The sequence below is a fragment of the Equus caballus genome, chromosome 6 (assembly GCF_041296265.1).
Source record: "Equus caballus isolate H_3958 breed thoroughbred chromosome 6, TB-T2T, whole genome shotgun sequence".
Lineage (NCBI taxonomy): Eukaryota > Metazoa > Chordata > Mammalia > Perissodactyla > Equidae > Equus > Equus caballus.
In genome coordinates, this window is record NC_091689.1 from 18,203,753 (window position 1) to 18,227,637 (window position 23,885).

The following is a 23,885-nucleotide window of genomic DNA, read 5'->3' on the forward strand; positions in this document are numbered from 1 at the left end:
TTGAAGATCAAAAGAAATAGTTCACTCATTCTAGAAATATTCTAGATGTGGCACGCGCTGTTCCAGATTCTGGGTATACAGCACTGAATGAGTGAAACCAACGAAGTCCTTGTCTTCATGGAACTTGTATCAGTAGAGAAGGGAGCAGATAAACGTATGTCAGGGTGTGGCGATAAGTACTGGAGGAGCAGTGCAGCAGGATAAGGAGAAGAGAGTAGGGGGAGGTGCTGTTTTGGAAACAGTGGTCTGGGAAGGCCCTCTTGACAAGGTGTCACTTGAGTAGAAGTGTGAGTAAAATGAGGAAGGAGCCATGGTGCTTTGAGCTGCGAGCTGTCTGTGAACAGTGTGGGGAAGGTACTTAGGCCTGGCCCTGGACTGTTGAGTCCAGGAAGTGTGGCTGAAGCCTAGAGTAGAAGAGATGACACCAGAGAGGAGTAGGTCCCAAGGAGCCTTGTAGGCCACAGTCAGGAGTTTGGATTTTATTCTCAGTGAACTAGGAAGTCACTGGGGGAGGAAATGAACAGAGAAGTGACAGTGCTTTGTAAACTGTAAAGGGTAGTTCTACTTGAGAGACCTTACGTTTTTTTAAACACTGCTACTAGTACTACACCACTCCAACCATCTGGTTCACCATCTAGGCTATAAAAGAATTTTAGTATGACTCCTGCATAATATCCAGTGTGGAATATCACTGGCCCCTGAAAGTCTAGTCAAGATATATTAATTGCAAAACACACTGCAAAGTCTGGTATGCACTTAAACCTTAGCTTTTGGTTTTGCCGTGGTTGGTGAGGAGCTGTGTATTTGGTAGCTTTGGTAATTGACCAGATACTCAGCTGCTGCTTCAAACTCCTCGTGGTTTACTTTACTGGAGCTGAGTCATTGCATCTTATTTGTGGCTAAGAAGGGCATGTATCCTGTCCATCCAAAAGCTGAATCAAGACTTTTAGATAGAGGTTTAAAAGAATAAGATCACTCATTTTATATTGCTGTCCAGTCTGTTTAGATACTGTTTTTCCCATCTTGGTTGTGGAAATAGTAGTCATGCATCAGATTTTAGAAGCAAAAAAACCCCCACAAAACTACCCTTTACTACTATTTCTTGGGATTTTACCCTATGCAGATACTGTGCTAAGCACTTTAAACACATGTAATTTAATTCTTAGACTATGTTGTGAGGTAGCTATCATTTTTCCCATTTTAGAGCTAAGGCATGGTGAAGCCAGGATTTGAACCCAGGCTATTTTTAAACCCATGTAATTAACTGCTGTGCTTTATATAATTGCCCTGCACTGTTAAATCGATAGTCTAGCACTTAATGCAGTATCTGGCATATTGTAGATATTCAGTATTTATTTTAATTAAGTAACATTAACCCTAGAAGCAGGAGATTAGGTCTCAGAGCCGGAGTATCTAAAAAATGTGTTCAAGTGTGTACTGCATTTCACCCTTGCCACAATTGCTTAATTAAGTACCTTAATAGTCCTTGTGTGCAAGTCTTATTATTGTATGTGGGGTTTTTTGTTTGTTTGCAGTTTGCGCACTTGACCACCAAGTTTATGAGTCAACTCTAACAGGTATGTTGGTGTAGAGTCTCATGAACTCAACTGTCTAGGAATGTGTTGTCATTCAGCAGCTTTTCATTATTGTCTTTAAACACATACACCCACATCCATACACACCAGAATGTTGTCTTCTTGAGAGCAGGCGCTCTTGATGCCTTAAGTTTGTGGCATATAGTGAGCCCACCGTTGGTATTTGAGTGACTAAAAGTCCTAATGACTGGCTTATGGACCATTTGACTACTTTTCAGTATTTGTCAATACATAAATGAATAGTTAGTTACCATTAGGAGTGTGTTGCACAAGCCAAAAGCACTTGGATTGTCTAAGAAGGGTAGTACCAACAGTCCTGACTCTAATGACATAACAGAGCAGTGATTTGAAGTTTTTGTGCTTTGTAAGATGGATGTGATCATTTCTAGTATCGCTTGGTCTCCATCTGTTTCAGAGAAGAGAGTAGGCTCCCTGTGCGAAAGACCACAAATATAGAGCATGTAATAAAAAGGAGAATATATACCAAACTGTTAATACCAGCTGTCTCTACAAGCTTTACAGGTGATTTTCACTTTCTACCTTATGTAGTCCATTCAAGTTTGGATTTTGCACAATGAACAACGTAATCATTTTTTAAGAGCCAGAAGTTTAATTCTCAGTGACAGACTTAGATGCAATAGTAGATAGACTTTCATTATTCTGACACTTCAGTCCCTCCCAGCCACAAGGATATAGAAGCTAGCAGAAGGCTATACTTAAGTAAACAAGAGCACAAAAAGCAATGCTTTTTTTTTAAAATGATTTCAACAGTTAATAAATGTCCCACTCATTGCAACAACTAAATTTTCTAGAATATCCCCTAGGGGTGATATTGGCCCCATTGACACCAACTGCCCTGTGTGGAGAATAGTGAAGGTCTTCACTTGATGTCTGCAGGGATAGAGAGATTCAGAACGTAGAATTGACTGAAACTGTCAACTGATGATATATGGAAGAGTTAAGGAGTAGAAAGAGTCTGGTATGATGACCAGGTTTTGTGATTGGGTGAACAATGGATCCATTCATCGTGAAGGGGAACTTAGAAAAAGAAGCAGGACTTGGGGATGAGGTCTCAGTTGCCTGGAGGATATCTGTAGGGAGCAGCAGTTGACATGTAGGCCAAATGGTTGGGGCAGGAGATAGATTTCAGGTTGTTGAAATTGCAGGTAGATGAGATCACTCAGACAGAATATAGGGTAAGAACACAGCCAAGGATGGAACCTTAAAGGACTCAACATTGGAGTAAAGATGAGTCATTGAATTAAATGCAGAAAGAAGGGCATTTGGAGAGAGAAGAAAATAATTAGGGGAGAGCAATGCGTGAAAGCTAAGTGGGTGTAGAGTGCTAAATGTTCGTGCAAATTTAGCATGCAATTCCATAAATGTTAATTTTAATAAAAAGTAGGATGTTAAATTATTCCCTGCATTATCCTTTCCCAACCCCCCAAATTTTCAAGTTAAGTTTCCCCTCCAAGGCTTCTTTATCTTTTGGATTTAAGCATACATCACTGATTACCATCAGGAGCAAGTTTACCCCTAGTTTGAGAGATGAGGTATGGGTTTCCACAGCCCTCTTTAGAATCTTGACCATGGCTGGCTTTATCCCAATTGCATTAATAATTTTGGCTCAGCCCAAGGAATCCTGCTGAGGTTTATTATGAACCAAATTTCTTTTTTTTTTTTGAAGGGACAGGGGGAAATTAGTTGTATTTGAATGCTAAGTGAATTTTTTCAATTGTAATATGTATCTTTGTCCATTTCCTTCATGAACTCCAGTTACGTCCAAAACATAGATTAGGCAGTTTTGAAACACGATTAAGAAAAATTTTGAAAATACAGAGAAGTTGAGTAACAATGAAAACCCATATACACACCATCTAGATTTACACAGTAAGATTTTTACCATATTTGCAAATGTGGTACTCTGCCTTAGAAGTCGTTGGCATATTCAGGAAACGGAAAGGACATTGGTGTGACTGGACCTCTGTGATAAAGGCCAGAGCCCTGGGCTGTAAGTTGGAAGTGAGTAAAGCCTAGAGCACCATGGTAAGGAGTTTGGATTTTATTATAAGGGCAATGAGAAGTTACCAAAGGGCTTTAGTCAGTGAATTCTTCTTGTTCCCGAAAATTCCCCCAAATACTTCTAACTAAATACTGCTGGTAGTAAAGGAGGAAAGGGGAAAAAGAGAAAGGCAAGCAGATTGTTATGGTGAAAGGTGTCTTTTAACCATCTTAATCTGTGCTTAACCATTGCTTCCTCCAGCTTGGACATCTCCATATTCTTGGGATTGTCATTTCCAAAACTCAGATATATGCCTACGTGTTTCACATCCTTCAGGATCGCAGAGCGGACCAGGCCCTTTTGAAAGCACTGTCTCCATGCCTGGGAGAAAGCAGTGGGGGCTGAAAAGTCCACTCTTAGTGGTTCCTTTGCTGTCAGCATTTGAGCCTTGTTGGAAGGTCATATGTTGCTCTGTGAAGGGATTAACTTCTGTGGGTTTTTTGGTTTTTGTTTTGCTGAAAATTTGCTCTGAGCTAGCATCTGCTGCCAATCGTCCTCTTTTTGTATGTGAGCTGCCACCATAGCATGGCCACTGACAGATGAGTAGTGTAGGTCCATGCCCAGGAACCAAACCTGGCTGCTGAAGCAGAGTGCACCGTGTTTAATCACTAGGCCACCGGTGCTGTCCCTTAACTTGTTTTTTGTGAGTAAGGATTAACGTAAGGGGACTAAAGCAAGAGTTGAAGCATGAAACTCAACTCTTTAAAATGTAGTTTGTATTTGGTTCCAAATCTTCTTGTTCCTCTTTGTTATCACTAAAATCTATTAATGATTCATAAAATCTGTTTAGTCACTGTATTTTTTAAAAAATAGATCTTGAACACAATCATCAGTTCTGTTGAGATGACCATATTTTTCCTAGTTTCCTATAGATTTAAGGTATAAAATGTTTAAGTTTCTTGATAGTAAGCAACTCTAGCATTCTTGGAAAAAGGCTGTTTGTTTAAAAAAAAGGAATAAAATAGAAATTTTTACCTTTGTGTGTATGCACGTGTATGTAACATTAAGTTGTTGCTTATAGATCTTGATCAAAGTTTGAAAACACTGCTGGTTCTATGGGCTCTAATTTTCAAAGTAAAATTAATAAATTGGCAGTCTTACTTTTCTCTGTCGTTCAGCCTTCCATTCAGATGTTTTATGGATAGTACTTTTTGTGTATTAAGCATAGATTGTTTTATATCATCCATTGATTTCTTTAAACTCAGTTTTTGTGTTTATCAAAGTTATACGTGTGTGGGAGCTGGCCCTGTGGCCTAGTGGTTAAGTTTGGCCCACTCTACTTTGGCAGCCTGGATTTGGTTCCCTGGTGGAGACCTACACCACTTGTCAGCAGCCATGCTGTGGTGGCAACCCACATACAAGATAGAGGAAGACTGACACAGATGTTAGCTCAAGGCAAATCTTCCTCAACAACAACAGATTATACATGTATATAATTGAAGGAAGCAAATAGTTACAAAAAGGGCTTGTAAGAAAAAATACTAGCCCTTTACCCTTTTTCTGCTCTCCAGAGGTAACACCTTTCAATTCTTTTGGCCCATTGTTTTAAAATCTTTCTCCACATCTTTAATGAACATACTTGTATGACACATCCATGATTTCACCACGCTACTTGTAACATTTGCCTCAGTAGCTGCTTTTTTCTTTATTGTGCTCATTGTAAATTCAGTAACACAATAAATACTTAGTAGCTCTATGCATATTAATTTAACATGTTTATTAAGAACTTTATTTCTTTTTTTCCTATATTTTCAATTAATTACTTAAAAAGTGGATCACTGAGTGGCATACAACATTGGTATATGATATTTAAGCTTAATACATAGCAAAGACATAAGACATGGAAACAGAAATTCTAATGCAGAAGTTTCAAGGGGTGTTATTTCTTTATTTTTGCCCCTCAAAATGTTAGACAGTTGTGTCGCATAAGAATTGGTGAATTTGAGGATGTACATGAAAGAAATAGAAGGATTTGTTTAATTGCTGCACTCATATGTTAAAATATCCATACAGTTCTTGTCTATGTTTTATAATAAAGTTATATACTTTTTTATTCTTTTATTTAATGATTATACTCTGCATATTAAAAACAATACATCATGGAAGAATGCATAAAGTGTGTGTGTGAGAGAGAGAGGGCGGGAGAAAGTATGAGCATGTCGTGAATTGCTTCGCCACTGTGATCGGATCCTGCTGAGGAGTGTCCACTTCTTGTTTGGGGGTACTTGTTACTAACTGTATTTCCTCAAAGTACAGTCTTATTAGTTTATATGTTCTGCAAAATCTTGGCTGCCTAGTGTACTAATGAAGAGGAAGGATGGTGTCATGCTTCCCCTTTCCTTCGCAGAAGCATTTTGTGTATGTGTCCTCTTGAACAGCTGTGCTCTTTCTGCTATGACCAGTATTTGGTGTGTGGTAGGACTTTTTTAAACCCCCTTTGCCCTGAAGAGTCACTTCTTCCACCGTAGAGCCAGAGCTGAAAATATCTCCGTTGCATAGTACTGTAACACTTCCTGCAAAATACCATTAAACATTCCCACCCTCCACCCAGCAGTGACTTGGAGCATCACTGCCGTTATTTGCAGAGTACGAATAGGAAGGATTATATTTCAGAGGATTTATTGTGAGTGTGAGTCCACTCTGTTTATGGAGAAGCAACCTGCATTGCTCTCCACGTCCCTCAAAAGAATAGGTTAAAAAGAAAAAAGTAATGGAAAAGAATGGTCCACTATTTGTGTTCCATCTAGCTAGGTAGTCAGAGAGATGATGTAACAGCTACTTGGGAGTCACTCGCCTATAGTTGATCCAAACTTCTCGTCATAGAAAAGATATTTAGAAGTAAATATATGCATTTTTGAATTTTTCCAACCTGTGTTTGAGGAATTTTCCTTTGGTTGATGAAGATCTGGTTTTAATTTGATCAAAAAAGGATTTCAGGCTGACAGGAGGTGAGCTATGTAGGTGATACTTGGGTACAGAGATTGGTCAGAACTGACCATATTAAAACATGTCAAGAAATAATATATCTGTTCATGATTTAGTTGTAGGCTTAGCATTAGCCTTCATTTGCACGCTCTTTTCCCCTCATTGTTTATTTGTGAAGAGGTACGCAGATCACTGTATCTCAAACTTTAGAGGAGAAAACGTTCGAATTTTTCAAATGAAGTCTTAGGTAAAGTTCAAGAGAAGTGTTAACGATGCTCTGCAGTGGAGATATTTTATGTTGAGTGGGGAAGATGACAAAGTAGGGTTGAGTTATCTGAGACTTCTCTCCCTGCTTTGGCAGAGGTGGGGAGTAGACGCAGGGGCAGTTAAATAGAAGAGTTTGGAAGTCACAACCACTGATGTAAGTGATCGTAAGGTTCTTCTCAAAAGTGGTATCTTTTGGTATCATATGAAGTTGTTTAGTGCCTACAAGTATAACTTCTTTTAGTTTATTTAGTGAAGGAAATTGTAACTTCCGACATGTTCCCAAGTTACTTCTGTTGTTTGTCTTGTTAACTTTGTTTTTTCATGGTGACTTCTTGGAATAGTTGATGTCCTCCTTTTTTGCATGGTGTAAGATTGTGGTTTCTGTGGTTGAAATGTCTTCTGCTACCCACAAAAAATTAAGAACTTCCAGAAGTTCGTTATCGCCAGGGTTTTATCCAGTGAGCTCCTTCATAGGAGATAGTCACATCCAGGCAGAAAGAGCGCACAGTGAAACTGTCGCTAGAGGGATTGAAGGATCTGATGGGAGATTTGTCCAAGACTCCGCCCAGGGTTCTCTCCTGCTCCAAGACCCTCTGACTGACTGAAGAGAAGCATGGGTGTGCTAAGGAAGTGTGTGCCCACCAGGGTGCTTAGGAGTACACAGCATGAACACTGTTTTGAAAAGGAGCATCTGGAGAGGCCTAGATAGTGGGCTTATTGCTAGTGCTGTTTAGCTAAGCTCCTGGCCTACTTTTTGCGTCAGTTTCCTTGACTGTGAAATAGAGATATCTCTTAATTGGAGGTGCAGTGTGGTGATGAAGGACAGTTTGGATCGAGACAGACCTAAGCTGATTTTACCACTTAGTACCTTGAGCCAGTTTCTTAACCTTGTTAAACTTCTCCTGTAAATGAGAGTAATAATGTCCCTCAGGGAATTGTTTGAAAAGATCCCATGAGGTGATGCTTAGCATGGGGCCTGGCACTATTGGTTGCCTGTGAGTAGTAGCTGCTGCCACCTGCCTCTTCAGCACCAGCATGTTCCTCCTCAAATGGGTGGTTAGGAGAGCAGGTGATAAAAAAGACGTTTTGAAAAGGATAAAGTGTTCTGTAATTCTAAGATATATCTCTGTATTATCATTTCTCATGTATTTGTGGGTTTCCCTGTTCCTCCTGATTTTGAAAGTCATGTAAAATGACTTTCTCAAACACTAGTTTTCTTCCCAAATTAAGAGTTAGAAAGTATGTCTTCTGTTGACCCCACTTTTTCTCACTCATGCCTTGTGCTGTGTCCCCAGGTGAAGCAGGCGGAGCGCAGTGAGGCGTCTGTCGCTGCCGCCATGCCGTTCCCGTTCGGGAAGTCTCACAAATCTCCAGCAGACATTGTGAAGAACCTGAAGGAGAGCATGGCCCTTCTGGAAAAGCAAGACATTTCTGACAAGAAAGTAGAAAAGGTATGTATTTGGCGCTAACATCTGTTGCCAATCTTAGTGGCATTTGCTGCTACCTAAATAGCGTTGTCTTCTGTACAACTGTCTAACAAATATGTTTCTAACTTTTTTCTCAGTTTTTCATTTGAGGTTTTCAAGTTTATTTAAATTTTGGGTTTTTTCCATTGTTGAAGTGGTTTGTCTGATTCCTGGAAACAGTATTTCCACCGATAGTCTTCCTGAGGATATATACCTCTCCTGGTTTTCTTTCTGTGTTCCGTGTATCCATGATGAGCATCTCTCTACCCAGTCACCACCGTCCAAAGCCTGTCTTTCATCCCAGTCTGTCTCCTCCCTCTTCTCTGTAACACTATCTTTCACTAAATAGTATGAACCTCTGCTTCCTAAGGGGTTTGTGAATTGACCCTGACTTCCATTCCTACTTGACAAAGATCCTCATGACCTTTCTTAGGCAGCAGCCTCCTTAGTGCTCTTTCTAAAACACTGCCCCTGCTTTCAACCTTCAGTGCAGACTCCTCACGTGGCACAGAAGACCCTTTGTGATCTGGTCTCTGCTTCTGTAGGTGAATTTCAACCCCTCTCTCCCTTATTCTATATGCTCTAGTAATCTCAACCTGCCTCTATTCATTGAAAGCAACTAAAGCAACGAATCAGCTATATGTACTGTTCTTAATGCCTTTGTATCATTCTTCCCCACTCCAATTCCACTTCAGTCCCCATTTATCTTTCAGAAACACCCTATACCTTTATTTTTCCTAGATGGCTTCCCAGAATATTCTCTCTCCTGCCCCTCCCTTGTCCCTTAAAGCAGTTCTCTGCCATTTGGTCACCTCTCTTGGAAATGCCAGGACTGCCCCCATCTTCAACCTGATTTTATTCATGTTGTATTTTTGTCTCCCTTACTAGACTATGAGCTCTTTGGCGCATGTATCATTTCTGGCTCACCTATGTCCTCCACAGTACCTGACTCCTGTAGGCTGGATGCCGGCTATTTATTGAATGAGTGTTTGATTAGAATGACATTTTCCACCTTATCTTTTCTTTTAGAAGGTTCTTTTCTATTTTGGGTTGAAGGTTAGACTGCTTAACTGCTACCGTGTTTTTAAGTCTAAGACTGTGGTTTACCTGTGTTCTTACAAGGAAAAGTTCACCCTCAGTGGGATTAAGATTCGTAATTAGAGGCTATTGAGTTCTTATATCTTTCTGTCATTGGAAGCAGTCTACAGTTAGTAAAATTTTCTGTAAGTCAACTTTACTTTAGATCTTCCATGGAAACTTTAGACGGTGTCTTGCATACCTGTAGTAAGAGATGTGGATAAATGTTACTATGATGAAACTTCTTTTAAAAATGTCTAGCTTAAGAGAAGACAGCTGGATTTTCATATCTGTGTTTGTATTTAATCTGCAGTCGTATGTTATTTTGGGTAAAGTATGTAAAGAAAATCTGACCTCATACAGCTATCTAGTTGGAAGAGAGAGGAGTATTTTAATAGCCTTTCAGATAATTTGAATATTTTTTGATACCACACAAAAATGTGACAGTTGATAGTTTCTTGGTTGTAATAGGGTTTGAAACTATATGAATGAACTGTTCATACTCTGCCCTTTAAAAGGATCTTTTCTCCGTGTATGATTTTGCAGTGTGCATTGGTCATTTAGAAAGTATTGCATCACTAATTTGTACACATCTTCCAAGTGTTGACACATTATACAGTATTGAAAATTCACATCTTTAAATATTACCACTGATCTCATCAGAAAAATCTTAAGTATTGGCAAGTGGTCAAACTTTTCATTTTGTATTTAAATTTCAAAATTCAAATTTGGCAGCAAATACTGTTAGTTGTTTCCCTTAAAGTGACAGGTTCACTTCCTTCATTTTTGAGAAGATATCTGCCAACTATACAAGCCTGAATAATATGTCAGTTTTTCTTTCCAGTAAAAATGACGTTCCATAAAAAACCAACTTGTTGAGCTCATAGCCCAATCATACAAGTACTTTTCCTTAAGACAGTCAGTCGTATTTCAGTAAGGGGCAGAAGGTGTTTTATGCATACTTCCTGTTTATCACACCAAATGTTAAAAAGATGTGTGTCATCTTTTTAGCATTTTAAAGGTCAAGATTTAATAAAATGAATATTTTTTTATGCTTCCTCATGACATTCTTAAGTGAAACTGGCTTGCTTGCTTTTTTTTTTTAACTGAGTTTATGATAATGAAGATTACAACAATGGCTAGTACATTTGGTGTCACTTTGTTGACTCATGCCAAGGGGTCAGCACCATCAGTGCAAATGGCAATACAGTGGAAAAAGGCAGTTAATGTGTTAGTATTAATATGAAAACAGCTTTGACCTCAGGGATCCCCTGAAAGGGTCTCAAGAGACCCCCAGGGGTCCGCATTTTGATCTCTACTGTGATAGCTAATGGAAGATGTATGTGTGGGTGGTGTCAGGTAGGAGGAGTATCCTAATTTAGATGGGTTATATGGGGAAGTCTTATTGAAGAGGTGGCATTGGAATCCTATGATAGAACACTAGTTTAGTCTCTGATGGAATCCATATCATCCGCTTGATTAAATCAGTAGTTTTCAACCAAGGACAGTTTTGCCCTCCAAGGAGACATTTAGCAATGTCTGCAGACTTTGTTGGTTCTAACACTGGGGGGAGGGCTACTGCAGGCATCTAGTTAGTAGAAGCCATACATGCTGCTAAACAAGAGACAGCCCCCTACAGCAAAGAATTGTCTGACCCAAAATATCCAGAACACTGAGGTTGAGAACTCCCACTTTACACTTAGCAAGAATCGACCTCCTGCTATTAGGATAAACAAAGCAAAGAAAGATAGTTGAGTTTATGAAAAATAACTTTCATTTCAAAGGAAGGGAACAACTCTAAAGAGCAATCCATGCAAACTACTTATTCTGAAATAGATGAAGAATAGGGAGAAAAACCTTGAAATTTCTGATTCACTTTCTTATCAAGATTTAAAAGGAAGTAGCAACTAATACACATGGTAAAGAAGAGGGAACTGAGACCTGAAAACAATGGAAAGATGAAAATCTAATCACTAAATTAAAAACCATGGAAAACAATTCTGACATACTTGAGACTTAAAACTTGAAGGTCATCCCATTAAAACCAGAGTGCTTGCTGTGACATTATTTGGCATTGTCCTGGAAATTCTGGCCAATGCATAAAGAAATGGTTTAGAAATTAAAAATGTAGCTATTGCAAATCAAGAGGGAAAATTACAGTGTTGAGATGGTCATAAATCTTTACAAAACTCAAGAGCATCAATGCGAAAATGAGAGTTCACTAGGGCAGCTAAATAAATAGAAAATTCATAGCTTCCCTAAATACCAATCAGAACTATCTAGACATTGTAACTTTTAAAAAATATTTCATTTACAGTAGCAACAAAAAAACATATAAGATGTCCGGAAATACCCTCATCAGGATGTATGCAGAACCTATATGAAGAAAGCCATAATACCTTACTCAGAGGCACAAAAGAATACTTGGCCCATGTTATTGGATAGAATATAGTTAAGATGTCATTTCTTCTCAAATTAATTTTTAAGCTTAATGCAATTCCATTTAAATCACTGCAGGATCTTCTTGTAACTTGACAAAAAATGATTCTGAAGTTCTGGAAGAATAAATAACTACAAATTGGGGCTAGGTATTTACCCAAGAGAACAAGAAATATATGTCCATACAAAGACTTGTTCCTAAATGTTCGTAGCAGCTTTATTTGTAATAGTCCAAAACAGGAAGTAGCCCAGGTACATGGATAAACCAGTTGTGGTACATCCGTAGAATGGAATACTACTCAGCAATAAAAAGGATGAACTATTGTTATACACAACAATGAATGAATCTCAAAATAATTATGTTGAGTGAAAGAAGCCAGACTATAAAGAGTACATAGTGTATGATTCTATTTATACAAAGCTCTAGAAAATGAAACTAATCCGTAATGACAGAAAACAAATCAGTGGTTGCTTTGGGATTGGTGGGGATGTAGAGGGTTAGAGTGGGGCTGGTGAAGTAAAGGAACTGCAGAGGGGCCTGAGGAATTCTGATGGTAGTGGACATGTTCACTATCTGGATGGCTTCTTGGGTGTATACAGAAGTACAAATTCAATCAAATTGTGCACTTTAAATATATGTGGTTTGTTGTGTGTCAATTTTAACTCAATAAAGAGAGTCAGAAAAGACTATGTACAACTGAGATAGAAGCAGCTTAGAAACCACATGTGTATGCCCTGAGAATAGCTATTTAATAAAACACCCAAAAAGACTATTGAAAGCCGAAGTTGAAGTGATAGAAATACGCTAATTAAATTCTAAGTGACCATCTTCTGCTCTGTGTAGACAAGTCCATACTTGAGGTTGTAGAAGAACTAGAGTGTGTTGAGAGAGAAGTGACTAGGCTGGCACAGAAATTGAAAACTCTGCCATGAGGAATAATCGAATGGACTGAAGATATAGAAAGAATAAAATTTGAGCAGTGTAACTTTGTAGGATGAAGGGAAGCCCTAGAGCTCTGAGTAGAATGTTTTTAGGGGATCATCTAATACGAGGAAAGGAAAAGTTTCAGACAGTGGCAGGAGATAAAGTTAAGACCTATGAGTGGAAGTACAACAGGGAGTCCAGTTTCGTCTTGATGTTAGGAAAAATAATAAGTGGAAGTTGGGAGCCAGCCCTGTATTCTAGTGGTTAAGTTTGGTGCATTCCACTTCGGCGGCCCAGGTTCACTTCCTGGGCACAGACCTACACCGCTTGTCAGCAGCCATGCTGTGGTGGTGACTCACATACGAAATAGAGGAAGATTGGCACAGATGTTAGCTCAGGGCAGATCTTCCTCAAGCAAAAAGCAGAAGATTGGCAACAGATGTTAACTCAGGGCCAGTCTTCCTCAGCAAAAAATAAAAAAAAAAAAGCAAAAGTTGGGTTTTTTAGGAGATAGCAAGGTTCCCGTCACTGGATACATATTGGCATAGGCTAGATGACCACTTAGGTATTGTAGAAGGAACTCAAGCTTTGTATAGTTGATACATTCTTACATTGACACACCATATTTTGCATGGTGCCTTGGAATAGGCCTCCATCTTATTTTTAGGTAGAATAGTTTCCTGCTGTTATTCTCATGATCCACATGAAAAAGCTATTGTTTCCTAAGTAATCTATTATGTAGAGTCAGAGATGAAATTCACTCCTAGCACTGCCAAACCCATGGTAAAATTATGCCTGTTTCTGCCTTATTCCTTATATCCATGGGCATTTTCTCACTTGTTTCTTGTGATCTTATAGACAAAATCATAAAAACAACATTTAAATGTTTATTCCTTTATTTGTAATGTGTTGGTGGTTTTACTTGTTTTATCTGGTACACAGTTGCCATATTAAGAATTGTGTATAATACAAATAGATGAGTCTGTTAGGAGCTATGCAACACCTCTTAGAAAGAATTTGAAAACTACTTCCTTATATCTTTAGAAAAAAGTGGTTTCTCTTCCCATCCTTATTTTTAAGTAACTGGGGCATGGGGGTGGAGTGGGGTGGGGTGGAATTTGTTCTTTCGTTGCTAACAGCCACACAGATCTGGTGTACCTAATGACTGTTTACACACTCTGTGCCCGCTGCAAGCTATATAAAGAAGGCATGGCTGCCTCGCTCCACTTATACTTGGTTCCCTTCATTGCTGTGAATGCATGTGTTCACAGTGTTGAATAGCTATATTCACTCATTTCATGAGAGGAATAAGTTTGCTGGCATATTTAAGAGGGGGGAATGGATAGCCTTTTCATAGCATAGCCATTTAACAGTGACTCATGGTTACTAAACTTGTTTAGAGTAATCTTTGACACGAGGAGGTTATTAATAGGTTTTTCTTAGTCTGTGATCTTTCAGTTTAGAAGACTCAGGCATTTTCTTTAGAGGAGAGGGGTGTGTGTGTGTGTGTAGGATTTTTTTTTTTAATTTAATACAGAAATTAATGTGATAATAGGTTATTATCAAATATTTGGCACCAACAGTATTTGTCAGTTTACTTTTAGATTCCATCTCACATCCTTTATCCTAGTTTACTTTGATTTATGTTTACTTTTTTCAGTGAGGTCATTTAATCCCTTTTTGAGAATGAATTGATATTTAAGGCAGTAAATATAGGTTGCTATATATTTAGAGGACTCTTGTTTGAAATTATTTGTTTGCTGAAGAGTGGGTCTAAAGAAACTCAAAAAAGAAAAATGTAAGACAAAGTAATAAATGATACAATCCTGCCCCCCCCCCCCCCCCCGCCCACCAAAGAAACCCTGGGCTTTTTGAGGCATTTCTTAATACTGATAACTAGTTACTTATGTATAAGTTACAATAAACTCAATTATGTAACTTAATGGTGAACAGAAAGAAGCATGGAAAATTCTGCTTAATAGATCATTTTAAAATTTTTCTAGGGGCCGGCTCCGTGGCCGAGTGGTTAAGTTTGCATGCTCCACTGCAGCGGCCCAGGGTTCGGATCCTGGGCGCAGACATGGCACCACTCGTCAGGCCAAGTTGAGGTGGCGTCCCACATCCCACAACTAGAAGGACCTGCAGCTAGGATATACAACTATGTACGGAGGGGTTTGGGGAGATAAAGTAGAAAAAAAAAAGAAGATTGGCAACGGTTGTTAGCTCAGGTGCCGATCTTTAAAAAATAAAAATAAAAATAAAAAAAATTGTTTCTAGAAAAAATGACTTTATAAACAATGATTCCCATCTGAATTACATTTTTTTTATTCTGTATTTCATGTGCACAATAGTTGGCAGGACAATCTTTTGCAAAAGATGACAGCAGAAGTAATTACTGGCATTATTTCTGTTGTCATATTTTGCAAAAGTTTCCCAACTTGATTGAATCCACAGACATGTTAGTGCCTTCATATGTGTAGACAGATAGACACACATATGGATCAGATTTGTCCCTGTTCTTAAGGAGTTTATAGTCTGGTAGAGGAAATAGGTATGTAAATAATGTACTATAGAGATACTTGGGGATATTAATGAAATTCCTTAGGAACCAAGAGGATAAAGCAGTTACTATCTCTGTCAGAGACAGGTACAGAGATAGCATTAGGTTTGAAGTGACATTTGAACTGGTTTTTAAGGTGTTTGGCAGGCAAAGAGTGAGAGGGAATGGAATGTGAAATGACCTAAAGTATGGCATGTTCAGAAAACTGTGACAAGTTCAGGGTGACTTTATAAGGATGGAGATAGAAGGGAATTGTGAGAAGTGAGGCTAGAGATGTAGGTTGTGGTAGATTGAAAAGGGCCTTGTATACAACCTAAAAATACATTGAGGGAGCCAAAGACATCTTTTGTTGTTGTTGTTGTTGTTGTTGTTTTGGTTTAAATCTTCATTTTTAAATAATTATTAATTCATAGGAAGTTGCAAAAAAGTATACAGGGAGATCCCCTGTACCTTTCATCCAGTGTCCCCCAGTGTTAACATCTCACAGAACTATATGCAATATCAGGATCAGGAAATTGACACTGGTGCAGTCCACAGGCCTTATCCACAATTCACCAGTTTTACAACTGTGTGTGTATGTGTGTGCGGCTCTATGCAGTTTTATCACTTGTGTAGCCATGTGGTTTCTTAGTAACCACCACCACAATCAAGATACAGAACTGTTCCATCACCACAAGGCCTCCTCTTGCTATCTCTTTATTGCCACATCCATCTCCTCTCCCCCATCCTTAACCCTTGCTGGCAACCACTAATCTGCTCTCCAAATCTATAATTTTATTTCAAGAATGTTTTATAAATAGAATCATACAGTATGTAACCTTTTGAGATTGGCTTTTTTTCACTCAGCTTAATTCCCATGAGATCCATGCAAGTAGTAGTGAGTATCAATAATTCCTTTTGGTTGCTGAGTAGTATTCCATTCTATGAACGTACCACAGTGTGTTTAACCATTCACACATTGAAGGACATCTAGTCCGTTTCCATTTTTGGTTGTTACAGTTAAGGCTACTACGTACAGTTGTGTACAGGTTTTCTGTAAACGTAAGTTTTCCTTCCTCTGGGATGAATGTCCAAGAGTACAGTTCTTGGGTCATATGCTAAGTGCATGTTTAGTTTTATAAGAAATCATCAAGCTCTCTTCCACAATCACTGTATCATTTTACATTCTTGCTAGCAATGTTTCATAGTCAGAGATTGGGTGAGATTGGAAGTGTGTTTGGGAATACGGACATAATAGCAGAAGATGAACTTGGTAAGAGAACTCTGGTGATAAGAAAAGCTTAAGGGTAAGGAGGAGAAGCAAGATATAAGGCTACATTTTTTTTTTTTTTTTGAGGAAGATTAGCCCTGAGCTAACTACTGCCAATCCTCCTATTTTTGCTGAGGAAGCCTGGCCCTGAGCTAACATCCATGCCCATCTTCCTCTGCTTTATACATGGGACGCCTACCACAGCATGGCTTTTGCCAAGCGGTGCCATGTCCGCACCCAGGATCCGAACCAGCAAACCCCCGGCCACCGAGAAGCCAAACGAGTGAACTTAACCCTTGCGCCACCGGGCTGGCCCCAGGCTAAATTTCTGAGGGAGACTTAAGAGTATGTTAACCTACAGTTAACTCCAGGTTCACATACCCCCTGGCCTGTCTTTTACCCACCAAGTATTTTCTAGAGCATGAGTCAATAAACTGCGGCCTGGGTTGACCCATTACCTGTTTTATAAATAAAGTTTTATTGGAATGCAGCCATGCTCATTCGTTGACATATGATCTCTGGCTGCTTTCCTGCTGCAGTGGCAGAGTTGAGTAGTTGTGACAAAGGCCATGTGACCCACAAAAAGTTTGCTACCTACTTATCTAGAGGAAGTCGATAGATACCTGTGATGAGATGGATTATAGCAGGGATTCTTATTTTGTTTAGAAATGGGGAGAGGAGCAGGGCAAGTGTGTGTTTTATGTGTGTGTTTGTTTACTTGTGAACTCAGTGTTCCGCATATGTGCAAAGCGTGCTCTGGAGAAGCAGGTAGGCCCTGGTTTCAGGTGCTCTTTCTCCATTCATCCACTTTTTTAGTTTTACTTTATCCTAATTTGTATTTTGGGGTTCTACGTAAGTTTTTATTTTGATAAGTGGTGGCAGGCAGGACTAAGGATATCACTGGCTCCAAAAGCATTTAAAAACCACTGATTTAGATGACCTCTGACATCTCCTTCAACACTAAGATGCTGGGATTCCATCTGCGGCATCACTTCAGACTTAACATTTCAACTCAAAATTCATTTTCTCTTCCCCAGAATTGGTCTGTCTCTTCTAGATTGACTGGGTTAAGAAATGTTGCCTTTATATCCCTGGCTCAAGACCTAGAAGTGTAATGGGTGATTCAGAGGAATTGCACCTTTTAAAGCTTTTTGATACATCTTGCCAAATTGCCCTACAATAAAATTGTACCAGTTTGTTTTTCTACCACCAGTGTGTCTTCTAGAAGTCTTTGCCTGTGATAGGAGGGAAAAAATATTTTATTGTTTTAAATTTATTATTATTATTATGAAGTAGAATACCTTTTTTAAGGTTATTTACCTTTTAATTTGTGAATTAGCCATTTCAATACGTTAGCCATTTTGCTCCTGCTCTGTTTATCTTTATGTGTGCTTTATATATTAAGGTTGGGCTTAACTAGTAAACTGTCTATTAAAAATTGGGGGGTGAGGGAGAGGGCCGACCCAGACTTGTACCCCACCAGATAGAACCTTGTACCTCCATCTTGGAGTAGCCACCTTGTCACCTTTCACTTCCTGCCATGAGGCTGCTTTGGGATCTACTGAGTAGTTGAGCTTTGTTGGGTCCAGAGGTGGAGTGGGTGACAAGGGCTGTGAGCACTTCAGGCACACATGGCGCAGGATTAATATGCCTCGCCCCCCTGGCAGTTAGGGACAGCACTTCTCAACTCAGAGCCTTGACTCTGAGAAGCTCTGCCAAGCCCCAGACTCTTTCTTCTGTGACTCTGCTCTGCCAGGTGGCCCCTAACTCCCACTGTGTATGGCTGTTTAGTAGAATCACACAGAATAAAACACTCTCAGAAGCCGCAAGACGACAACTAAGAACTTAAAATTCTGTGCCTCTCAGCTAGACAAGTCAGCGGAGAGTGAGTGAGTGAGGTACGACCCACATCACTTTCCAGTCAAGTGAGTGGGCTGTTGTGAGGGGGCTGTTCGCTCACATGCCTCTCTTCAGGACCATGTATTTATAACACAGTTGGCTACTGTTAGTAAAGCAGTCTGTGCCCATGAAACGTAATATGAGGCGCACTGGCCACACGAGTATAGCATGTGTGTCTCAGAACACCGTGTTCAACTGACGAAGCGTCCTAGACAATTCAGTCAGTTAACAAAATCATGAAGTCAGACTGTGTAAATCACTGTCGTAGGTAAGGGGTGGGGGGAGTATGAAGAAGGTAAGTGAGCCCTTTCCAAAGCCCTTGAGTACACTGAGGGAAATGAGAGAGACAGATGAGAAGATAACACACTACCAGGCCAGGGGCTGAGACAAGGTAACAACATCTGTGGCATAGAGGAGGAGAGCGCGGGACTGAGGGAAGGGTTCACGGATGCGCGGGCTCCAGAGCAGAGAGGAAGAGTGTAAGTATCCAGGCTTTCAGGGTCGCCTGAGCAGAGACAAAGATGTCCAGGGTGAGAGAGTGAGAGTAGATGACGGGACAAGAAAGAATTGGGAGACCTCTATTTGGAGTCTGAGATCCTAAGAAATGGAATGGATCTCAGCAGTATCTGGCCTAGCAAGCTTCCATGAGGCCACATGCCTGGCAAAATTGCACAGGGGACTTGAGGCGGGCCAGCCTTCTTCTTGCTTGGGGCCCTTTCTCCAGCACACATACGTAGAGCCATCAATCTTGGAACTAAGGAGGAATGCCTCTTACCTGTGAGGCAAAAGCAACGTAAGGAGAAATGATGAACTTTTTAGACTCATAAAATGGTTCAAAGAGAGTACCCTTCACCCAGCTTTTCCAAATGTTGACATTTCACATAACCACAGTACAGTGATCAAAATCAGGAAACTAACATTGATGATAATACTGTTAACTAATCCACAGACCTTTTTCAGATCTCATCAGTTGTCCCATTAATGTCCTTTTTCTGGACCAGGATCCAATTCAGGATCACACATTGCATTTAGTCGTAACATTTCCTTAGTCCGCTTTAATCTAGAATAATTTCTCAGCCTGTTTTTGACTTTCATGACCTTGACACTTTTGAAAAGTACTGGCCATTTATTTTGTAGACTGTCCCTTAATTTGTGTTTGGCTGATATTTCCTCGTGATTCAATGCAGGGTTTTTTTGCATTCCTTTTTGGTGAGAAAACCACTGAAGTAATGTTGTGACCTTTGCAGTGTGTCCTGTCAGGAGGCACATGGGGTCAATAGTGTCATTACTGTTCACTTTGATCACATGGTTAGGGTGGTGTCTGCATGTGAAACTACTATTTTTCCTTTTTTCATTTGCAAATCTCTTGGGAGAGTGGGCATCTTCCTTTTAAGTCCCCCAAGTGATTCTGGTGTGCCTCCAGGGTTGACACAGAGGAGGATGGCAGAAATGCATCAAGGTGGATTGAGAAGTTGAGGATATTTTCATTAGAAAGTCTTATCTCAGTATGAAAGGAGTGAAGCCAGGTGCTCAGATGTGGAGCAGAGAAAGAGAGAGACTAAAGGCTTTTGAGGGAAGTAGAGCAGTTTTGAAATATTTGCTGCTAGTAGTTACTGGTTGGAGATCAACCCAGTTTGAAGGAATGTTTCTGACTGGATTGAAGGCAGTTGAACAGCATGAGTTTTGCGTGCACCAAGCGTGCACCAGTGCACAGGTTCCCTCACTTTTTCTATAGTGCTCAGAACCCTGGGAGCTGAAGTAGAGGAAGTTTTCAGTAAAGGACATCCAACATTGTTAGGGGAGCAGGAGACCTGGAGCTTCAAGCATGGGCAGCACTCACACATGCAGTCTTTCGCAGGATAGGTGACATGGTCATTAGGGAGCCCAGTGGATTAGGTGACATGATGATCTCAGCAACTTGAAAAGGGTACAGCGTTAGGAGGAGCTATATGTGTGAATACCTTACTCAGGAGGTGTGAGGGGACAGACAGGGAGGTGGCAGATAAGGAGGATGTGGTCAGAGAGGCAGAGAACATACTGACATATGCAGGCAGGCCAGAAATGAGGAACTGGGCATGGTCACTAATGTGAAGGCTGATAAATGGAACCAAGTCAAATCTAAACAAGAATGGCCGAGTTTATTTTTCTGTGTGACATCTTCATTCAATAAATACTTGCATTGCCTTTTCTGGTGAAATACTTGACTTCGTAAGCTCTTCTGATCATCTTTTAGTAATATTTGAACATATTTCTTTTTTTTTTCTTTAAAAGCTTTTGTTTAGGGGCCGGCCCGGTGGCGCAGTGGTTAAGTTCACACGTTCTGCTTCTCGGCGGCCCGGGTTTTGCTGGTTCGAATCCCAGGTGTAGACATGGCATCACTTGGCATGCCATGCTGTGGTAGGCGTCCCACATGTTAAAAAAAAAAAAGAAAAAGGTAGAGGAAGATGGGCACAGATGTTAGCTCAGGGCCAGGTTTCCTCAGCAAAAAAGAGGAAGACTGGCAGTAGTTAGTTCGGGGCTAATCTTCCTCAAAAAAATAAAATAAAATAAAATAAAAGCTTTTGTTTAATTGACTTGTAATTGTCCATGTAATGGGGAACAGAAATCAAACAAATAGTTGAAATATGCATGAAATTAAAAGTCATCAATTGAAATACGAACTTAACCTCTCATCAGGATTGCTAATAAATAATAAAGTTGATGAATTTTAGCTTTTCTTTATATCATGCTGCTGATTATCCTATGTAAATGGTAACTAACCATGGGAATGCCCAGGTTTGAAGTCTCTTATCCCCAGTGCCGTTCTCTACATCTGAATAGCTGAAGACAACCTTTTATCTGTTAAGCCCCAATCCAGGCGTTAGCCTTTTATCTGGCTTTGTTTGTGGCACTGTTTTTCAAGATACGGTTGGTAGACCTACTTACATATGTAAACCTATATAGTTAATTATTTATTAGAAATAAATCTTAAAAATTTAGGGGGAGTGTCTTGTGGGGAGGAGTAGAAAGGTAAAACGGAATCAGAAATAAGAAGATAAATCAATTAGTACCAACATAGTGAACACTTGGATCTATTTATCTCATTCTGTTTATTATTTTGCTCTTTTAAAAAAAATAAGTAAAATGTGAGTCATAAAAATTCATGCAAATCTGAACTAGAGCCAGTGCCCCTCCCCATGGCAGCCTGTGCTCATTTGCGGGGTGCTCTTCCAGACTCTTCTCTGTGAGGCCGCAGGGAGTTAGATTCCTTGCTCACTATTGTAACTGTCAGGTAGATCCCCTTCACTTTCTTGTTTCTTGTGAAGTGTTGCAGGGCGTTCTTCCTTCAGGTCCCTGCACTACAGTTTTAGGGATTCCTTGACTTTATGGTTTCACGCATTTCCCTACATCCAGTTTTGGTCTGGCTTTTGTATCCCAGTGATCAAGTGCGCTGATGTTCAACCATTCATCAACCATGTGTGGAGTACCTGCAGGCACTGGGCTTCTAATGGAGCAGAAGGAAACAGACATGAGTTACAAATTACAAGGAAAAGCAGAATTATATACAACTGTGAGAAACACTCAGAAGAAGTACATGGTAGTAGGAGAAGGTATGATAGAATTTACCCAGAAAGACTTCTCTGAGGAAGTGATCACTGAGCACAGCAATGAAAGAAGAGTGGGAGTTGGCCAGGAGGTGGGGCAGAGTGTGGGCACAAAGAGCATTCCAGGCGTAGGAAACCACTTGTGCAAGGACCCTGTGAGGTGAAGAATGGACTGTAGGAGATTCAAGGAAACCAGTCAGTGGGCTATGTAGTAGTCCAAGCAAGAGTTCTGGGGATTCTGTCTTGGGTGGTGATTTAGAGCGTGGGGAGGGATACGTGGATAGATTTGAGAGACTGGGTGATGAATTAGATATTGGGGTGGGGTGAGATGGAGGGAAGAGGTGAGGATGACTCCTAAGTTTCTGACACGTGTAAGAGCATCAGTAGTAGAATCATCCCCTGAAATAGGGAACAAGGGCAGAATAGCAGACATGGGGCAGGATCCCAAGTTCTGTCTTAGATGCATTAGGTTTCAGGTGCCTTGAGACATCTAAGTGGAGACATTTCCAGTAGGCTGCTGAGTGTACTAGTAAGAGAACTGGATTAGAGATAGGAATCTGTGAGGCATCTGCATTTAGGTGTTAATTAAAGCTGTGGGTGTTGATGAGATCACTTAGGGAGAGATGATAGAGAAGAAGGGGACCTTGTACCCTGCCTTGAGGAATTCTCAATATTTAAATGGCCTAAGCAAGGAGGATGAGCCGAAAAGGAGACAGAGGGAGCAACCAGGGAGACAGGAAGGAAAACATGAGGCTGGCAGCGAGTCACAGAGGACAAGGGAAGAGCGGTTAAAGGGGGTGTAATCAGATGCTGCCAAAAGCTCACGTGTGATGAAGACTGAAAATTGTATTCACTGGCAGGCAGCTCATTGGTGACTGGCTAAGAGCTGTAAAGTACATGGGATTGTGCTGAAGAATGAAGAGCAAACAGAAGTGGATCTTTTGAGAGGTTTAATTATGGGTGGGCAGTAGCTAGGAGGGGGTTGTAGAGTCCAGGGAGAGCTGATTTGATTTTGTGAATGGGAGTCTTGATCATATTAAAACTGATTGAAGGGGGAAACAAGTGTGAGGGGAGTTGACTATATGGGAAGGAGATGAGCTAACAGATGGTAAGTTCCTGAGAACGCAGGAGAGTATGGTTAACAGATGAAAGAATTCCATCAGTGTCTCCTCCCCGCCTGTAATGTAGGTGACAGCATCATCTTCTGAAAGAGGAAGGCTTTACCTGTGAATCCAGGTTCCCTTTCATCTCAGAAGTACCACACTGTCCATTTCCTTGCTTGTCTCCTCCTTGTTTTTTTTTAAACATTTTTTTTTTTTAAAGATTTTATTTTTTCCTTTTTCTCCCCAAAGCGCCCCGGTACATGGTTGTATATTCTTAGTTGTGGGTCCTTCTAGTTGTGGCATGTGGGACGCCGCCTCAGCGTGGCTTGATGAGCAGTGCCATGTCTGAGCCCAGGATTCGAACTGACGAAACACTGGGCCGCTTGCAGTGGAGCACACGAACTCAACCATTCGGCCACAGGGCCAGCCCCTTTAAACAGTTTTATTGAGCTATAACTCACATATCATACAGTCCACCCTTTTAAAGTGTACAATTTGCTGAGTTTTAGTTTATTCACAGATGATGTGCAACCATAGCCACAGTCGATTTTAGAACCTTTCATCACCTCAAAAAGAGACCCCATACCTTTAGCTATCACCGCCTCCTTCTTATTCATCTTTTGCTGTCAGAAGAGAGCATGGATTATGGTCTGAATTCGGATTTAAAATCATGTCGTGATTTCAAAGAAGAGTAGGAACGGTGGCATCTGAAGGGTTGCTAAGGGCCTCAAAAC

General features: G+C 40.3%; 1 protein-coding gene across 5 annotated transcripts in view; it reads left to right on the plus strand.

Annotated features, from left to right (window-relative positions):
• Positions 1-23,885, plus strand: part of CAB39 (calcium binding protein 39) — an 83,319-nt gene that overhangs the window by 30,209 nt on the left and 29,225 nt on the right. For all 5 annotated transcript variants that reach the window (XM_070270645.1, XM_023642533.2, XM_070270646.1 and 2 more), the window contains one exon: positions 8,145-8,300. In XM_070270645.1, the coding sequence (XP_070126746.1) occupies positions 8,187-8,300 (114 nt within the window). In that variant the 5' untranslated portion in view covers positions 8,145-8,186. The remainder of the gene's footprint in view (positions 1-8,144; positions 8,301-23,885) is intronic.